The sequence below is a fragment of the Camelus dromedarius genome, chromosome 16 (assembly GCF_036321535.1).
Source record: "Camelus dromedarius isolate mCamDro1 chromosome 16, mCamDro1.pat, whole genome shotgun sequence".
Taxonomy (NCBI): domain Eukaryota; kingdom Metazoa; phylum Chordata; class Mammalia; order Artiodactyla; family Camelidae; genus Camelus; species Camelus dromedarius.
In genome coordinates, this window is record NC_087451.1 from 42,921,883 (window position 1) to 42,937,951 (window position 16,069).

The following is a 16,069-nucleotide window of genomic DNA, read 5'->3' on the forward strand; positions in this document are numbered from 1 at the left end:
AATGGAAACCAGAAGCAAGTCCACCAATAATTAGGGCATTAAATCTTATTCAAATAGAGAAGATGTTCTGGCTAGGTGAAGGACTTTTAAGGAAAAACACCTTGGGAGGAACAGGTTTAAAGTTTAAGAAGCCGTTACTTTCATTGCACTTGGAAATTCGTAAAATGTGCTCCCCCAAAGGCATAAACATTTAGCTCATTTCTATAAAACAGACGGGGCTAAACACAAAAACCTGGATCCAATACCTAAGTCTGAATCCACACTCTGCTCTTCTTGGCAGTAATCCTCTTCCAGGCTAGCTTCCCTTTCGTCATCATCTGAAACCAGCTCCTTGTCACTCAGAACTTCCTGGTTTTCAGACTGATGCTCAGCTTGTTTGGAAGGAGGGTCAAACATCAAGAAAGGATCCTGGCTGTTTGTATTAACAGTCAAGTCTTCCAATACACTGCACTGTGAAGAAAATAGGCTACTAGAACATCTCGCATCCTCACTAAGGTGACGTTCCTGAGACGCCTTTGCAGACGTTACCTGGTCGCTGCAGTCGTTTAAGCTAGTCTTCAATGATACTAGGTTCTCCTCTGTTTCCTTAGATAGACTCTCTGTGGCAATAGTGTTATGTCTGGCAGATTGAGAAGGTGTATTGGTTACTTTACCAAACAGTAAGTGTTGGAAGCATGGAAGCTCTTCATCCTCACTAGACACATTCTCTTCTGAGGACTCTAATTTCCCAGCCCCTCTTTGGTGACCCTGAGCCAAATGCGTATGCACTAAAGGGCTAGGGCTCCTTCTAAATTCTTTTTGGACACTTTTGCTAAAAACAGCAGATCTTTCCTTAATGTCACTTTCAGCAAAGCTGGTATTTTCCTTTATTTCGTCATCATATAACAAGTCATCAGGTGTCTCAGAACAAACCTGAGAAGCATGACTGCTTCCCATAGGTTGTTCTAGGTTATCTGAAATTAGACATGGAGAGAAGTTGGCATTAACAGCCTGAAAGATGCCTTCATTTTCTCCTTGCCTTTTTATTTCAGGTTGTTTACAATTACTTACAGGAAGACTTTGCTTACAGACTTCAGGTTGCAAAAGACCTAATCTGAGCATAGCATTTAATTTAGGACCCATGTTTCTACCTAGTTCTGCTTGAATGTTTTCACCACTGGAACCTACTTCATTAATACTAGAACCTACTTCATTAGTACTGGAACCTACTTCATTGACACTGCTTGAGCTGACTTCTTTAAAAGTGCTTTCTCTAATGTTATTTTGGCTCATTGCGCTCACTGTACTTTGAATGGTGCTCTCGTTTCCCATCACTCTCTTAGGTGATATGACACATTTCTCAAGCTTTTCCTCGGATGGGTTTTTCTTACACATAGTTTTAACAGATGACCTGTTAGGAGAAAGTGATGTTATAAGATATGGGTTTTGTAAAATCCTATGTTTATTTGCAATAATGAACTCAGATTCATTGTCTCTGAGCTGTGATGGCCAACAAAGCCTAGATATTCCTTTTGGGCTATATTTGGCATAATCACTCGGCTTATCTTTTTGACCAACCACAGGAAAGTTCAAAGTTGTATGATCTGCCTGCATATGCTTGATTTCAGACTTGCTCTTTCTCTGATTTTCTTCTTTTTGTCCACATTCAAGAGTGATTCTTGGACTTTGTTCCCTTAAGGGCCCAGAGTGGGCATAGACTGTTGCACATTCCTTTTCTGAATCTCCTGGATTTGAAAACAGAGCAAATGTCTGACGCTTTGAAACCTTGAACGTATTCTGCAAATACTGTGTATCAAGTTCACTCTCTTCCACTTCCATGCTTGCCTCCTGAGTGTGATTAACGTCACATCCCAATGGATCCTTAAAGCCTGCTGTGGCATTTCTAGTATCTTTAGAACAACTATGGATAAGTTCCTTGGAGTTTTCAGTTGTTGCACAGAGACTCACACATTGATTTGGTGCTGTTTTTGCCTTCCCTAAGGTGTCAGCTTCCAGTAATGAGACACTGTCCTGAGTGTCATAATCAGTTTCAGGTACCAAGGAAATACTGGTATTCTCTACAGATCTTTCAATTTGTAAACCTCTCCCTCCACTTAATATCAGAACTTTGGGGTCTTTGGTACTGTTCGATACTTGAATTGCTCCTGGGTTCTCTTCTCTTTGAAGGCTAGGATTGGCAAACTCTTGAAGTTTATTAGAACTTGAACAGTTAGTAAAAAAACCAGGTGTGTTTGTTAAATTTAGTTCTGGAAAAGTGTTACCGACAAGTCTTTTATTTATTTGTTGATGTGGCTTGTTACTCTTCTTGGTTCCAGTTGTAGGTTCTTTATCTCCCGTGAGCTGAAGCTTTTTGCGGTGCCTGACTGGCATTTGGTCAGAATGTTTTTCCTTCATCTCTTCACTGCTGGAACAACTCTCAATCTGTAGTTCAGTGTGATTAGGTGGGCTTGGGTTTCTATTGACTATTAGTTCAAGTGCATGAATCTGCCTGGTAGAGGACTTCCTCCTCGGCCTATTCTTAGGTGCTTTTGAACTATGGGTATTCAATTCTAGTTCCATATTGCTTATACTGCTGCTTATAGGTTCAGCCTTAGTTTTGAAAGCAGATTCTTTTCCCAATGATTCTGTTGGGTTAGCATTTTTCTCTTTCTGAACGTAATCGTCGTTTGTTTCATTCTCATGACCATTACTAGTAATATTCATCCCATGACCATTCTGCTCTGTTTGGTCTGTTCGCTCAATTATCTTTTCAGGAGCCTTTTGAACAACGGCCAAATCGACTTTCTTGATAAAATCCTCAGGATGAAGACCTGGTAGAGTTCTCCTTTTACGCTTTAGTTTATTTGTGAAGGGGCGCTCTTGTGTTTTCTGAGGCTCTAGAACAGATGCTCCTAGAATTAGATCTTCAGCTCTGTGGGTCAAGTTAGGGAGGCTTGCCTTCCTCCGATAGGTTTTCCCAAATATTTTATCTTCAATATTACTCCCTACTGGTTTGGCGTGGACTTTTTCATTTTCACATTTTAAAGCACCATGAGGATCACTGGCCATTAAGTCTATTTTCTCTGAAGAGCCTGAATAGCCATCTACTTCATTTGGAACTTCCACTGCACCAGCTACTTCAGTATTTGATTCAGGCCCCACTTCATGTGAGTCATCAGAAGGTAACATTTTGTCACTTCTGGAAAACCACTCATTCACTTTCTGTATGCTACTATTCAGTGTTATCCAAGGAACATCTTGGGAATCTCTAGGACTGTCAGAGCATGCAGGTTTCTGCTCATTCAGTTCTTCGCTCCCATATAAGCGATCGGCATTCAGAACCACCTTTTTCTCTGTGCTGGGAGTCTGCCTATCATTACATGTGTCCTTACTTTCAGCCCATCTGCTCTGTTGGCTCCTTGCTAAGACAGGCTGTTTGCTTTTATTACAGAATTCAGCCTTTTCTACATTTATTCTGTCCTTAGTGAGTAATAAACTGCTGTTCTCATGCTGTAATGAGCTGGCATGAGTATCTGTGCCACACGGCTCCACATGCAAGTTTGAAACAGAAATACCCTGATACTTTTCTGGATGCTTCTCAGTTTCATGCTTCTCAGTGGTGGTCAAATCTTTGTTACTGGATCGATGACGTTCAGTATTTGTTATGTCCTCAGAAAATTCACAAGCAGCTGGAAAAAAAAACAACAACCACCACCCAAGTTGCTTAAAAACAGAATTTTCGTGAAAAAATATGTACTTAATACAACTTAGGGTGTGTGTGTGAAGAAACTGAATATTTTTAGAGAAACTAACCTCACTAACAAGTATACTGAAGATGTAACTCACATTCTTTTGCTTAATTCCCATTTATCTAGATTCTCATTACTTCCACTCAAGATAATTAAAATTTTAATTTCATAATTCTCCCAGCTCATAAACCACACCTCCTATTTCCCTAACCTCTAACAGTGAATTAAAAGCACAGTCTGGGTATCAGACTGTTGTATCTTCAGACTCATACTCCCTATATCTAAATACCAGTATGTAAAATACAAAATACAAACACATCAATTAAAAGTAAAAGGCAACAACCAATTACATAGGCTACTATTAGAACCATATCAGTCTAGTGCCATTGAAATAGATCAGGCTGTACCATGATACCTGAGAAAGATCAATATCCTAACTCTGCCAAGAGATGTTGTGAATTATAAATGTCCCAAATGGTCTTCAGAATAATCTAATTACAGTACTGTATCTACTCATTCTCTCTTCAGTGCCTGTTAAGTTGGAAGACTTGCCATTACCCTTTTCTGCAGGATTCACACTGGTTTCAGCCTTGGTTCCTTGAGGGGTGATTTCTAATAATTTGTGGTCTCCCACACTATAGGGAAAAGCAGAAGCTTTAGTGAGAAACATTAGCTATATGCTCACACAGTTGAAAAAATGAGTTAGGTAAAGCTGCAGTAAGCTGATCAATTTGATTCACTTTCTGAAATCTGTATTCTCCTTTAGCAACTTCTAGTGAAAATGAAATGGTCAAAGATTGAGAACATACAGTCACAAAAATCAGAGCAATAGTACAGAACATTGCTCTGTGGACATACAAAAGAGAACCAAAATTTAAACAACAACCAAACAATAGCTAAAAGAGAGTGAAGAAAAAACTAACAAAACTTAAAGTATATCTCAATGAGAATACAAGAGCAAAGATATCTAAACAAAGGGAGCCCTGGGATGGGACAGACATTCCAGCAGAACGCAAAGAACGCACCACTTTGCAACACTGCCTTCTGTGCTTCTTTATCAGGCTAAAAACCATTTTCTTCCAATTGAGAGATTAGGAAAAAGTCATTTGCAAACAAAATCTGATTGGCAATGACACCATCATAGTTTAGACTAAGCCATCATGGATCTTAGGGTCAAGCAACAATTCCTAAGGAAAGCAGTTTGACAGGTAACCAAGTTGGGGACTGCTTGTAGATATGGTTTAATTTATGTAGACAACGTTGGAGGAACAGACGGAATTAAAAGAACAGAGGAAGGAAAGAATTGAAAATGAAAAAATCTAATATTTCCAACAGTCACAATTACCACTGTTGTCAGCACTACCATACACAAGGAAATAAGCCAGAGCACAACTATCTGCTGGAAGCAAGTCTGTACAGAATTCTACTGTTACTTTAAACACTTTCAAACTACTAAGAAACCAAACAAACAAAAAGGGTCTTTTCTCAGCTATAAAATGAGATTATAGCAGATGATCTTTAAGATCTATTCCAATGCCATGATTCAAGCCTAAATTCCAATCCTTAATATTAACAAAGTATAAAAATGCCAGCTTTACAGAAAAAGGCTCTCTTTGACTCACCTGCAATAACTTGCCTTATTAACTGTATCTTCAGAAGAATCAGATCCTAAAAAAATTCCCCAAATAACAAATGAATAAAAGGATTTTCATCAAAAGGGTTAAACTGTACTTGCAAAACAGATATTCGTTCAAGAAATATTTACTGAGCATCCACTATATGGCAGGCACAACGATCTATAGATATGTCAGACAATACAGAGAAGTGGTTGTAGGCACAGACTTTGAAGCCAGAATTTTCAGGTCTGAATCATGGCTCTGCCACTTACTAGCTTTACAACCTTGGCAAAAATTCTCAACCGCTCTGTGCCTTGATTTCCTCATCTGTAAAATAACTCCAATAGTAACCACTGTCTGTCATGCATCTTAAATGAATTATACAAGTAAAACACAACAGTGCCTGGACTACAGTAAGTGCTCCTAAATAATCTCTATTATAATTACTTTGATTATTTTTACGAGGCATCACTTGTTGTCTAGGAACTTATGATCTTTTTGAAAGAGGAAAAGACATACAAGTAATTACAAGAGAAATCTGGTAAGTGCTATGGCAAACGTATGGTGGTGCTTGGAAGCCCAAAGGAGGGCCACTCTTTTCAATTATAAATATATTCTAAAGGAGAAGACATAGACTTGTTTGAACTGAGCTCAGCTGTTCTTAAAATTATTTCCAGTCTAGTACAATTTACGTTAGATCCCTCCAAGTGCTGTAGCCCACGCATCAAGTTCTTTCTTGTCCCTTCTCTCCATCTTTCCAGAGTGTATTTATACAAACTTACAACCAGACATCCTTTCCTTTGCTCTCTTTATAAAGTAAGGTTCTCCAAGGCGAGATCTGAATCTTTTACATTATTTATAACACACCATAAGACTAGTAAAATTATTTTAATAATTTTCACTTCCTAAAGCTCCCAGCCATTGCATAAATTATGACCAAGGTTTTAGTAAAACTCTCAAAGAACCCAGTAACTATTACTCTAAATTTAAAAATCTGAGACTCTTACCCAGCTCAATGTAGACAGACTTATTCTGAGGCTGTGTCTGCTGCTTTGTCCTCAGAGATCTCACAATTCCAAGGTTAGAGAGTTGTATACCAAGACTGGTTTCCTGCTAAGCAGTACAGTAAAAAACGATCAACTAATTAACGGCCAGTTCTGTGCTTTCCTTCCTTAAGAGAAGCTCAAGGCCATGGAAACAAACAGACCATAATCAATTAGCTAAAATTTATGACAACTTGAAAAAATACTTGGCAAACTACATACCAGAATGTATGAGTTATGTGTGGTTTGAATACTTTTCCCTCTCTCTGTCATTCTAAATTTTTCTAAAGTAAGTATGTATTATCCGTGTAATATTTTTAAAGATAAGGAAAGCATATTTTGAAGTTAATACTTTATATTATAGTATAGAAAGGGAATGAGATTCATTTGGTACACATTTCCAATCACATCTGATAACAGGGGTGGAACTAAGATTAAGTAAATTTTACAAAGGATAAATGAAAATTAAAAACTCAGCAATCCTAAGAATATTCAGTACAGGAAAGAACATTTAAAAACCCAACACTACTTTGATGAAGCTTTCCTTCTTCTTTTTGAGCCCTTCAACCTCTACTGAAAAATGAATGCTGGTACTATGAGAACTATTATTTTTAAGATCTTTATTATTCATTTACATATGAATAACTATGAACAAATCTCTGCATTTTCTTTGACAATTACACTTTTAAGTTGAAGCAATTTTCAAATGTTAAAAACTGATTTTTTTTTCAGGCAACTTTCCAGAGGAAATAAAATAGAAGATATTTCCTCAAGCCTGGAGAATTGCCATAAGATGGTCATTTTAAAAACTGAGAAGCTTAAAACTATTAAGTGTCCTTGTGACTATTTTGGACAAGCGTTGGAATGGATAAAGCACTAAAGCAGGGGAAGGGCCTGTAAGGTCTCTCTTGCCCGCACTAGCTACATGCACCTTCTCTTAACTCCCTCTCTCGTTTTTGTTTTTTTTTTTATTTTAAATTTTAATTTATTTATTTTTAATGGAGGTACTGGGTATTGAACCCAGGACCTCATGCATGCTAAGCATGTGCTCTACCACTAAGCTATACCCCCAGCCACCAAACTCCTCTAACTCTTGTTCAACCACTTAATTTACCATCTCACTTTGTTTACTGACTTTTTATATAAATCCACAAGCATCTAGCACACACATTAGTTCACAACGCTCAATAAAGAGATGTTACCAGAATACACAAAAATGGCTTTACCAAGCTAGGATTTTCAGATTCACTCTGTTGAAGTCTTTTGGCCCGGTTTCGATAGCCCATACTTTGGATGATAGAAACTTCCTCCTTTATATGTTCAGGAGAGATATTTTGTTTTTTTGAAAAGTTGTAACTATTTGCAACTGTGAATTACAAGGGAAAACAATTTTTGCAATTAGAAAAACATGCATTAATTGTGACCAAAGAACCAAGAGAAATCCTGTGTGTGCTCTTTGTTGTATTATTAAGAATGCATTAAAGGTTGCCTATAATTAAAAAAAAACAAAAAACAACTTTGAAATTCTACTCCTAGGAGACAAACACACAGATTGTCAAAGTTATTCCTACTCCTTTTTTTCCACTTCAATATTAACAAATGTGCCTATTAATACCATATTTCACCCAAACTAAGACACCAATGATGTAAAATGCACCATTATTTTCTGTACCACTAAAAAAGGGAAACACACTGAATTAAACAACAACACACCAGTGATGGTAAATTGCTCCCAATTTCAGAGATGTGAAAATGTGAAAAATGTGCATCTTAGGATGGATAAAATGAAGTGTGAGGCCAGTGGTTTAAAATGATTTAAAAAATAGATTACAGATAAGGAGGTAATATTAACTTAGATCAAAAGGTCTTATCACCTGTTCATATACAAGAATTGTGCAAACTTCCATTTTAATAGCTGGCCACTTGAGGACTGGCCCCTGGGGTTATGTAACACTTACACTGCAATCCTGTGTCAAGCTCAAAAGCATGAATGATCTTCAACAGCTCTTCAACAAGCTGACTAAATCTTGTATTTTCTTGTAAGCTTCTGAAAGTAAATTGTTTGAAAGACACACTTAGCAAATGATTATCAACTTCTTAAGGATACTAAAATAAGGAAAGAGATGTAAACAAATTTTAAAAAGATGCAGCAACAGTAAAAAAAAAAAAAAAGATTATATTCAAAGAACAGAGCCTATTAGTGACATTATGCTAAAATCAAAACATCACTGACATTAGAATAAACTGTGTAGCAGTACTGTTTGTTTTCATAATTCTTTTTGCCATTCAATCCTACCAAAAGCCTACAACTATCTAAAATAATAGTTCTTTGAATCCATAGGAGATATACATCCACTGCACAGAAAACTTACTGTTCTTAACATCTGAACCTCATCCACCCAGTCTACCACTTCTAGCTCTCAGGGATTTCTGCCAAATGATGATTACATTATTTCAAAATCACAGACAGATAACAATGGCCCAAAAGAGATTTTGGTTTAGAAAAGTTGTAGGACAATATAATGTATTTATTCCTTTAAATATCTGAGTGACTACTATCTGCCAAACATTGGAAAAACGGTGTTGATTGAGACAGATTAAACCAGTGCCCTAAGAGAACTTATATCCTGGCCAGAGGAACAGAGTGTGTGTGTGTGTGTGTGTGTGTGTGTGTGTGTGTGTGTGTGTGTGTGTGTGTGTGTGTGTGTGTGTGTGTGTGTGTGTGTGTGTGTGTATGTGTAAATAATTAGGTAGAATTAAAAGCTAGGAAAAAAATAAAAGCAGTATCAGGACAATGGGGACAGGTGACACAGTCCTATGTTAGATAAGATTGCAAGTTCTTGCATCGTTCAAAAGGATATGAGAAAGGCAACAAATTGCTAACACTTGTATAAGGCAGATAGACTATAAAACTTTCAGGAAAATGACTTTAGAAATAATTTACTCTGTCAGCTAAACACCCTTTTATATGCTTTTCTACTGATGACTGGTTTGATAGGAACACCAGCTATGCTATTAAGGAATTTCTACTTTTTCCTGCTGCTGTCACTTCCAACCTCCAATCAACTACTCAAATTATATACCTTTTGGTTATATCATTCTTACACAAAGGACACTGTGAAGGCCCTTTCTTCTGGTTGAGAAGTTTCAGCATACAAAATCTATAAATGATAAAGAATGAAAAGAACAACTCAAGTTACTTCATTTTTTACAGAGATAATATTCAAAAGGCAAATAGCCATGAAAAGATAATCTCACAACTGCCCTTAAGAGCCATTTTAAAGGTAATGGCAGATGAATCACAACCAATGGCTTTCTTTAATTGTTTTTAGATGCTGCATAAGCAGAAAACCGAACAACATAAGCAATGATCTATGAAAACCAAACTTACACGCATGTGGCTTCCTATTATGATCAAATAAAACTTATTAAAAGTTAATATGGCACATTTAATGATATACTCATAATTATTTCATGGTGCATAATCAGACATAAATGGTAAGTAGTTCAAGTTAAATGATTATAATGAGTTTAAAAACTCAGCATCTCAATACAAAAGCTACAGTAATCAAGAGTGTGGTATTAGCATAAGAATAGACATATACAAGGATGGAGCAAAATTGAGAGTACAGACATAAACCTGTATGTCTATGGACAATTGATTTTCAACAACAGCACCACGACAATTAAATGAAAAAAAAAAAAAAAGTCTTATCAACAAACAGTGCTGGGACAACTAGACATCCACATGCAAAAAAATGAAGCTAGACTCCTACCTCACACAACACAGAAAAATTAACTCAAAATGGATCACAAAACTAAATGTAAGAACTAAAACTATAAATCTTTGTGACCATGGGTTAAGCAGTGATTTTTTAAAATAAATAAACAAATACCAGAAGCACAAGCAACCAAAATAAAAAATGGATATACTGGACTATACCCAACTTAAAAACTTTTGTTTTTGTCCAATGTATCCAATTATATACAAATAATACCATGAAGAAAGTGAAAGGACAGTCCCCAGAATGGGAGAAAATATTAGCAAATCATGTATCTGGTGTGATTTGTATCTAGAATATATAAAGAACTCCTAAAGCTCAGTAAAAAACAAACAAACAAACAAACAAAAAACCAGAAATAACTCAATTTAAAAAATGGGCAAAGGATTTGAATAGACATTTTCTCCAAAGGAGATATACAAATGGTCAATAAGCACATGAAAAGATGCTCAATATCATTAGTCATTAGGCAAATGCAAAGCAAAGCCACAATGAGATGCCACTTTACACCCACTAGGATGACTCTAATCAGAAAGATAGATAATAATAAGTATTGGAGAAGATTTGGAGAAATTAAAATCCTCATTCATTGCTGGTGGAAATATAAAACAATGCAGCCACTTCAGAAAACTGTTTGGCAGTTCCTCAAAATGTTAAGAGTTATTGCCATGTGACTCTACAATTCTACTCCTAGGTTTCTTCCCAGGAGAAATGAAAACATAAGCCCACATAAAACTTGTACACAAATGTTCATAGCAGCATTATTCATAACAGCCAAAAAGCAAAAACAATTCAAATGTCTACCAACTGATTAATGAATAGACAAAATGTGGTATATCTACATAACAGAATATTATTCAGCCATAAAAAAGAATGAAGCACTGAAATAAGCTACAATACAGATGAACCTTGAAAACATTATGCTAAGTGAAAGAAGCCAGACATAAAAAAGCTGCATTCTGTATGATTCCATTTATATGAAAAGTCCAGAACAGGCAAATCTATAGAGGTAGAAAGTAAATTTGTGGTTGCCTAAGAGGAAGTAGGAATGGAGAGTAACTCCTAATGGTTTCTTTCCAGGGTTTCTTTTCAGAGTGATGAAAATGTTCTAAATGTAGATTGTAGTGATTGTTGCATAACTCTGAATATACTTAAAAAAAACCTGAATTAGACACTTTATATGGGTGGATTTTATAGCATGTAAACTATATCTCAATAAAAATGTTTTTTAAAAAACTTCAAGGGAGAAAACTTGCTCATTTTTATATTCACAATCTTGACATAACTTAGTGTCTGTCATAAACAAGCTGCTCACCAGACATCTAAGGAATGAAGGCGGCTCCAGCCTTCTGAAACACACGGTTTTAGAATGGCTGGATTTAGAACTTTGTTAGTTGTCTTAGACAATGAACACGGCTAAGAAGACTTGAAGATCATATGCAACATATTCTAATGAGTCAGCTTCCTTAACAAAGGAAAATACTGATGCCATTGGCTGGTGGTGTCTATAAAGATCAATGTTCCATTGGGGAGAAGACAAAAGACTCAAGAGCAAAGAGAGGCAGAAAGGAAAAAAGGAAAGAGTGGTAGAAGCAGCCTTGGTGATGACAATTAAAAGCAGTGATTCATTCATACAACCAATATTTATTACATGTCCAGTATTATTCTAGATACAAAGAATTCAGTGGAAAAGCAAAATAAAATCCCTGACATTATAAAGAACATAACAGTATGGCAAGGGAGGTGATGGGGGAACAGAGTAGAGAGAAGATAATGACACTGAGGAGAGCCAGGAGAGAAAAGATAAAGGGAGCTAAAAAGGCAGTGGGAACGGTAAACCAGCAGACACTTAGAAAGCACTTTTTACTGGCCAGGTCCTTTAACATGCATTCCTCTCTCTCAGTCCACACAACCCTGAAATACTATCTTCATTTTACAGTAGAAACTTTCCCAGATTGCACAGTAATCAAGCAGTAAAAGTGATACTGGATGCAGGATTGAACTGCAGCAAAGCCCATGGTCTTTCCAGAGAAAGTAAATGTACGTAGGTTTGGCCAAGGAGACCAAAGGGTCCATCTTCGCCAACACATACACAGATGCTTTAACTACCATGCTGCACTCAACAACAACTCTGCAGTTTAGAGGACAGGGGTGTCAAAAGCTACCTACATTGTAATAAAAAGTCCCTTTAAAGAGTCACAGAGTAGAACCTGCCACTCCTTGAGAAAATGCAGATACTACTTGTATTCTACCATAATGACTCTAGGAGGTATCAATGCATTACACTGGCAAATGGTACAATTCAACAATTCAGAGTAGGGGTAGGGAGGGAATTCTCTAAACACAGCACTATGGAATACAATAGCTAAGGTATAGAGTGACAAGCTAAGCTACAGATGTGGTAGCCTGCACAATAATTACATAAATAACGCAGGGGAACCAGGTATGTACTAGAAACCAACCAAGATGAGTTCCAATCTTTCTTTATGCTAGAAAAAGAACAGATGCATAAAGGTTATAAACTAAACTCAGAAGAGAAAATGAACTTGTACATGACTTGGAAAAAAAAATGGGTTAAGGAAAATATTGACAGATCAATAGACCATTGGCATATCTTCAGGGCCCAGAAGAAAACTGATTAAATTCTGTTTTAGAGCTCTGAGGAATCTATGTGACGCACCAATTAAATGAGAACACATACAGAAGGTATGCACAAGGTTTTCGGTGAAAAGGTCTGAGACAAGTTTTAGGCTTCTTGGATTTTTAAAGCCCTATGCTTAAGGAAAGGCAATACATTTTTACAGCAAATGAAGTATGTTTTCTGAAGGGCAGCTTCAGCTTTAAAAAGCTGATGGAGAATAATAAAATCACAGTGCCACAAACTAATTTGGGGGACTTTTCAGAGTACTCATTTTTAAGCACATCTACACACTGAACAGTTTAACAAGTTATGGAAACATCTAATTTTGAGTTGCTTGTCCAAGTCTATCCTGGCAGGAAGAAACAAATTAACAGTTCTAAGTCTAGGCAAAATAAAAGCAGGCTGACTTGTGGCTACACACAATTATACTGGGCGCCCTGGAATCCTGTCAACAGAGTTCAGATAATGGACCAATATGGCCCCTTGTTAAGGAATAAAGACCCTGAGAGCTCTATAGCTTAGCATCTCAGCATCAACTTATGTTGCTGGTCCCACCAAGTCTTATCAGTTTCTATATATAAGGCTCTATTTTCTTGATCAAACCTCTGGTTTGGACTTCAGTTCCAACAATTAAGAATCTATCTTTAGCTCTTCATCTGGGAGATGCTGCCTAAGTTCCTTGCCCAATATCCCAGTTCCATGGGTCAAGGCTCTTGTCTCCTAAGGACAAGAATCTGACACCTAACCCTCAGCCTCCTATGGCTGGGTCCCTGATACTTTTCTTCCCTTATAACCACTACCCTGAACTTCTCATTTCTGCTACTAGATTCCTGAGAGACTATGTTCAATCTACTTGCTAGATTATCCATCTCTTGCCTATTTCTGGACCTCTGACATACTAACCCACTAACTGATAATTACCTGATACTATGAACTAATGTATCCAGCCATCAAACCTCCCTGACACTGACTCACCTTTTATCCAGATCTCCTTCATTAATTTACCTCAAGACTTGATTTACTTGGTCTATCTGGTATTTAGACCTCAGCCATCCTTGGCCTGGTTCCTCTTACTATCCTCCAAATAAGTGTACAGGAAGGTCATCATTCCAGAATACTACTTCTCAAACATTAATGTGTATAAGAACCTCTTGAGGATCTTGTTAAAATGAAGATTCTGATTCAGTAGGATTAGACTAGGTCTGAGATTCTAGCAAGTTCCCATGTGATGTGGTAGCTGCAGATCCATGAGTCCCACTCTGAGTAGCAGGTTTCTAGAGCTGCGTTGTTCAATACAGCTGTCACATGTGACTATTGAGAACCTGAAATGTGGCTAGCCTGAACTTAGATGTACTGTAAATATGGAAAAACACAGGCTTTCAGAGACTAACTACAAAAAATGTCGAGTATCTTAATATTTTTATATTTTGAAATGATAAAATTTTAGTCATAATGGGGTTAAAATATATAGCTATAATTAATTTCACCTTTTAAAAAAGGCTTTTTAGTAATGTGGCTACTAGAAAATTTAAGTTAGATTTGTGGCTCATATTATATACCTCTTTGGACAATGTAGCTCTACATCTTCCAAAAAGACTGAAACAACATTTCATTTGTTGTTTGAAAACTGCAAGCTAATGCATGAATGGCTTAAGTAATATTCTCAAAACTGGTACTATTGTACTTTCTATATATCTCGTGAAAGATTTCAGAACTATAGGCTTACTCCAGTCAATAAAGCTGTTTTATTGTTAGCAATTACAGTCCACCCTAAGAAAATACAATTAATGCTTAGGAGTATTTTTCCCAGCTTTCTCATCTTATTGAGGTGTTGTTGAGATTATAAAGGTATTATGAAAGATATTTCATGAAAAAGTTGATCTACCACATGGGCATTATACTTCAGCATTCTAAAGTATTACTCTTAATTCTAATATATAATTTAAAAAATAGCCGGCTTTTCTGCTTGTCATATTCTCCATATTAGGAGTTGTAAGCCTTTCTCATGCTCCTCCAGTTGCCTACTTTAACTCTCTCAGTCTTAACAGATGTCTTCACCTCCAACTTCACTGAGCTCAAACTATCTCAACTACCCCTGCCATGCCTCAAAATCTTTCTGTAGAATTACTCTCCTTTTTCTTCAGTGCTGTTTATGAATAACTGTTATTTCTCCTTCTTGCATCCATTTTCTATTTCCATTCCATTCTGCCTCTCCTGGACCTTTTCTCTCTTATAAATATCATCTCCCCTCTGAGGGCTCCTCCCTCTTCTCATAAACCTCCTATACACATATGAAAAGTTAGTTTCTTTTTCCTAAATACATTCTTCTCTTTGTACCTTTGCTCAGATTATTTTCTCTGCCTGTAATCGCCTTCTTCTATAAGCTCTCAAAGTAATGAATAGTCATAATTTAATTTCTTCTTTACTACAATACTGTATATTCATTATTCAAGGTGACAGGAAAGCATATGGTACATTTCAGAAAGATTCTCATCAAGAAACAGAGAAAGTCCCAGCATTTAAAAGGTTAGACTTTAGGGGCTGGGTATAGCTCAGTGGTAGAGCGCATACGAGGTCTTGGGTTCAATTCCCAGTACCTCCACTAAAAAAAAAAAAAAAAAAGGATTCTGCCTAAAAGGTTAGCGTTCAGCTATCTGTAACCTTTTAAATACTAGGACTTTAAAATTTTGTTTCACAAATGTATCACCCTATGAAGAAACTGGTCCTATATGACTGATAGTTTGAGAAGCTTCCCTTTAAAGGCCACAAATCCAAAAACTTTTTAAGCAGAGATAAAGCTGTGCTGCCTTGGCACCTGATGAGGAAGAAGGGCCTGAGGAATGAAAAGAAAATTGTTGGGAACAGATCTAGGCCAGCGGGGTACCTAGGAAAGAGGTGAGAGAGGGGAAATGGGCTCTGGATCCTTGTTGGGGCAGATGAATAGGAAGAAGGTAAAATTCAGAGGAAGGAAGAGGCCAGCCAGTTGGCAGACTTCTGCTTAGAGGATATCCCTCCAAAGAGAACAGGTTTCCTTTGGCTTCAGCCAGCCCTCATTAGCCTTAATGCAGAAGCTCTTCACATTTGTTAGGTTATAAAAACATTCTAAGAAGCTGATGGAAATTATGAACTGTCTGCCCAGAGAACTGTACATGCCCATAGTTTTTTTAAACAGAACTGAATTTAAAATTCAATATAATTCTAGGAAATTCATGAAAACTACTCACAAATCCCAAGTTAAGAACCCTGAAATTAAAAAATT

General features: G+C 36.8%; 1 protein-coding gene across 9 annotated transcripts in view; it reads right to left on the minus strand.

Moving 5' to 3' along the window:
- BRCA1 (BRCA1 DNA repair associated) overlaps positions 1-16,069 on the minus strand; it is a 53,332-nt gene that overhangs the window by 28,448 nt on the left and 8,815 nt on the right. Inside the window, exons 4-11 of one of the 9 annotated variants that reach the window (XM_064495751.1) lie at positions 9,471-9,548; positions 8,346-8,434; positions 7,614-7,753; positions 6,352-6,457; positions 5,351-5,396; positions 4,287-4,363; positions 3,555-3,668; positions 246-371 (exon numbers count right to left, since the gene is read on the minus strand). In XM_064495751.1, coding sequence (XP_064351821.1) covers positions 246-371; positions 3,555-3,668; positions 4,287-4,363; positions 5,351-5,396; positions 6,352-6,457; positions 7,614-7,753; positions 8,346-8,434; positions 9,471-9,548 — 776 coding nt within the window. Of the gene's footprint in view, positions 1-245; positions 4,068-4,286; positions 4,364-5,350; positions 5,397-6,351; positions 6,458-7,613; positions 7,754-8,345; positions 8,435-9,470; positions 9,549-16,069 lie in introns of those variants that run through there. The other 8 variants (XM_031468706.2, XM_031468703.2, XM_031468705.2 and 5 more) reach the window with 8 other exon arrangements.